The 3,883-nt window shown below is 34.8% G+C and overlaps 1 protein-coding gene across 2 annotated transcripts; it reads left to right on the forward strand.

Moving 5' to 3' along the window:
- Positions 1-368: 368 nt before the first annotated feature.
- LOC122608050 (SAC3 family protein C) lies at positions 369-3,537 on the forward strand. Of its 2 annotated transcripts, XR_006325150.1 has the most exons (3): positions 369-447; positions 1,233-2,763; positions 3,227-3,537. XR_006325150.1 is itself a non-coding variant. In XM_043781132.1 (2 exons), the coding sequence occupies exon 2, from the start codon at positions 1,250-1,252 to the stop codon at positions 2,468-2,470; it is 1,221 nt and encodes a 406-aa protein (XP_043637067.1). In that variant the 5' UTR covers positions 369-447; positions 1,233-1,249; the 3' UTR covers positions 2,471-2,935. The 2 variants fall into 2 exon arrangements, 1 of the variants encoding a protein (XP_043637067.1); XM_043781132.1 differs by lacking the exon at positions 3,227-3,537 and having other exon boundaries at positions 1,233-2,935.
- The last annotated feature ends 346 nt before the right edge of the window (positions 3,538-3,883 follow it).

The raw sequence follows: 3,883 nt of genomic DNA on the forward strand, positions 1-3,883 counted from the left end.
AAATTATCGGGCCTAATCATTTATAATAAAAATACTTAAAAAGTAGTATGTGAGAGTTTTTTACTCAAATTTAAGTATAAAATAACACCACATCCATTTTACCATATATATAGATATAATTATAATTGTATGAAAAATTGAATATAAGGCTATATAACATCTAAGTTTAGTTACGTAATCCCTTATATATTAATTTTTTTTATGAGTAAATGGTTGGCCCATGTAAATTTTATAAAGGAAAATGATTGACCAATTTAACTGATATGCCGTAAAAATTAATATGAACATACTCATCCCCTTATACATTACGAGTATTAAATTAAATAATAATAAAGTCATAACACAGGTGGAATGAAAATATGCCTTCGGAATAATTGAATTGAATAGTGAATACCCAGTTGCGGATAGACAAGATCTGAACTTTATTTTGAAGCTGAATCGCTACATGTAAGTTTCTTATATATATACTCTTATAGATATAGATATACTTTTTTCTTTCCTTAATTGGCCCATTTGTTGCTTATTAATTAGGACTGTGAAATTAAATTGTACATAAAACCCTTTAAAGCATTTGCTTGAATTTGTAAATTAAGAGTAGAAAATTAGAAGTTTGATCATTTATTTTGAGAATATTTTCAAGACAAATAGAAATAATTGTAGGGAGATAGTGAAAGAATTGCCAACCCCTAAAAACTATTCAGGTAGTCGGTTGCATTGGGCGAGGACCATGCTAGTAATTAATAGTATTAAGTGCTTTAGGGGGTTTTCGGGCTAGCTTATATTCGCTTATTTGCATTTGGCGTATCTTTGATAAGCCTGTTTTTGTGGCTTATTGTTGAACTTAATAGGGACTTGTAATTTCAAAATAAGCTCAGAATTGAAAAAATAATTCACAATAACAGGGTTTATCAAAGATAAGCCAAACTCGAGTATACAAATAAACTTGAAAATAAGCTAAGACAAACACCGCCCTAATTATAGTCCAAATTCTAACTCTCAGATATTGTTGTTGTATGAATCCGGTGATATTTCTAGTGACAGGACATTTATATAAGTGGCGATACAATTTGATATACTTAACTCTATCCTTAAGTTATAAAATAGCAGGTAAAGCATCTCGCCGTTGTAAGCAAAGTATCCTGTAATAATATATGGGTATATGCTGCATGCCTGCATCTTTGATGATAAGTCTATTTACAATTACTGATTCTATGTTTTTGGCTCTGTCTTAGTTTAGGGATTTTATCTTATGGAGACGTGGCGATCTTCAAATGGAAGAAGGGGGAGAGGTAGAGGGAGAGGGAGAGGAAGCTATTCATCTTTGTATAATGCCCGGTCAAACTACACCGGGCCATCAAACACCTCAAATAATTATACTACTACTAGAAAACCGACAGTGAATGTTAGCGACAAACTGGATGATAACGATGCTGAAAGCATCCCAACTTTGATTGGAACTTGTCCTTTTATGTGTCCTGTTGACGAAAGGGTACAACGTGAACGGTTAAGAGATTTAGCTATCTTTGAGAGATTAGATGGAAACCCGTCCAAATCGTCATCTACCCTTGCCGTGAAAAAGTTTTGCAGAACCATCTCCACAAAGGATGTACGGAGTATGGACATTCGCCCCCTTGCGGTATTGGAAGACACCTTGAATCACCTTTTAACAGTTTTCGAGTCTAGTGAACACTCTTTTGAAGCTGTTCATGACTTCATTTTCGATAGAACAAGATCCATAAGGCAAGACCTCAGTATGCAGAATATAGTTAGCGGGAATCAAGCTGTTGCAATATATGAAAGAATTGTGAAATTTCATATTGTCTCTCATTACAAGCTTAGGAGAAGTCACGAGAGTTCAGATTCAAATCCGAATGCATCTCCTATGCATTACCTCAATATGGAACAACTTACAAAGACATTAGCGTCTTTATATCACTTGTATGACCAAAACTGCAAGTCAAATCCCGAATTCTATTCGTTTTATGTGCTTCTTCATCTTGGCTCTGATCGTCAACCATCAGGTGAGTCATTATCTTTATGGTTCAGAAGTCTTCCTTTCTCTATTGTGAAATCAAAGGAAATGATGTTTTCCCGGAGGCTTTTAAGGCATTTTCGTTTTGGTAACTACAAACAGTTTCTGGAAACAATAGATGCTGAAGCATCTCGTTTGCAGTATTATGTTATTGAACCGTATATTTGTGAGGTTCGTGCACTAGGGTTGTCATGTTTGAATGATGGCGGTTATAAGTTAAATCCATATCCAATTGAAGACATATCTAGATATTTGCTCATGGAAGAATCTGATGTTGAATCCTTTTGCAAAGACTGTGGTCTTGATATCTTCACTAGTGAAACAGGATCGAAATTCATGTCTGCCAAGCAAACAAATTTTGGCTTTTCAAAAGGGTCTCAAAAGTATTACCCGTTGGTTTCAAAACGGTTACAAAAGTTCACTGATGAGGTACACTAAAGACTTTAGTTTGGGAAGGAAATATTGTGGAAATGTTGAAAGGAAGTTGATTCTGGTGAATGTTTTTCACCACTTAGATGATGAAAACTGACAGAAACGAGAAAATTGTAGTAGATATATTTATGTATCTGAGGTAGCTAAATCTGATGTAACAATGAGCTGGATACAAGGAAAGTTATTGTGTGTATGAATATGACATCGTTTGTTGATTGTGGAGGAACAAGTAGTCGAACTGGTGGATGTAACTGCAGGGTTTCTTTGAAGACGGCTTCTGGTGGATCCTCTTTTCAAGTGTGCGTCTTTTGTGCTATATCGCTTGCTTCTGCATAACTTGCAGGAACCTTGACCCATTTGCTTATGAATGGATTATACTTTACCAGATCAAATTGTTTAGATAAAAATGTAATTGGTCAATTTCTAACGTTAAACGGGCTGAAGTTGCCCCAAGGCCAGTATAATGCATTTAATCTTTTTTTTTTTTTTTTTTTTTTTAATTTTTATGTAATAATCATGTTTTGAAATCATATTTAGTGCGTTCATCTAAAAGAAAAGGTTGAAAAAAAGTCGACAAGAAGTGTTTGCTCGTCAAAGCAATTAGACGTGACTGGTTTTTAACTGGACCTATTTGGACCCGTTAGTGAATATGCCAAATCTGTTCAATTTTTGGCATGTCTACTTGTCATTGTCTTATCTAACTAGCTCATTGTTTGCCAATAGTATGCTGAGTAGATATGAACTGTGAAAAATGTTAAACAGGGTGCCAGAAGCATAAACTTTACAATTCTTGTCAGATGATGCTGTTAGAGGGGAGAGAGTGGAAGCGGGGAAAGGCAATCGGGGTCGCGGGGCCGGGCGGGCACACCGCCGCCGGTGTTTTACCGCAGGAGAGAGAAGAAGAATTTGGGGGAAGAACCCCGAAGGGGGGAAGAGAAGAGAGAAAGGAGGAAAGAGAGAGGAGAGTGGTGATTGGTGGAGAAGAAAGAGATGGGGACCCATGTTTTAATTTTTTAATAAAAAACAATCTCATGAAAGCTTTGTATATATATGAGTTTGAACTATGAAGAAGAAGAAGAAGTTACATCTTTTTAGTTTAAGTTTTTATTTTTTGTTAATTGCATTTCAGTCCTTGTGGTTTATATATAAAAATGTTTTACTTGCGTTTTAGTCCTTGTAGTTTATTTTTAGTTTCATTTCAGTCCCTCTGTAATCAAATACGTATGTTTTGACTTTTTTTCTTGATTGTATTTATGTATAAAATTGTTTTAGTTCATATAATGTAGTATTAAAAAATAAATAAAAAAGAAATGATATAGTATTAAAAATAGATGAAAAAGAAATGATGAGGTGGAGATGGGGGAAAGTGTCGCCAGTGATTCGGGAAAAATAGGGGAAGAATGGAGTAAAATGAGGTGG

Source organism: Erigeron canadensis, chromosome 7, assembly GCF_010389155.1.
Source record: "Erigeron canadensis isolate Cc75 chromosome 7, C_canadensis_v1, whole genome shotgun sequence".
NCBI lineage: Eukaryota > Viridiplantae > Streptophyta > Magnoliopsida > Asterales > Asteraceae > Erigeron > Erigeron canadensis.

Bases quoted from the DNA above. Each gene is read 5' to 3' on its own strand.
- LOC122608050 (XM_043781132.1), top strand. From the start codon at position 1,250: ATGGAGACGTGGCGATCTTCAAATGGAAGAAGGGGGAGAGGTAGAGGG.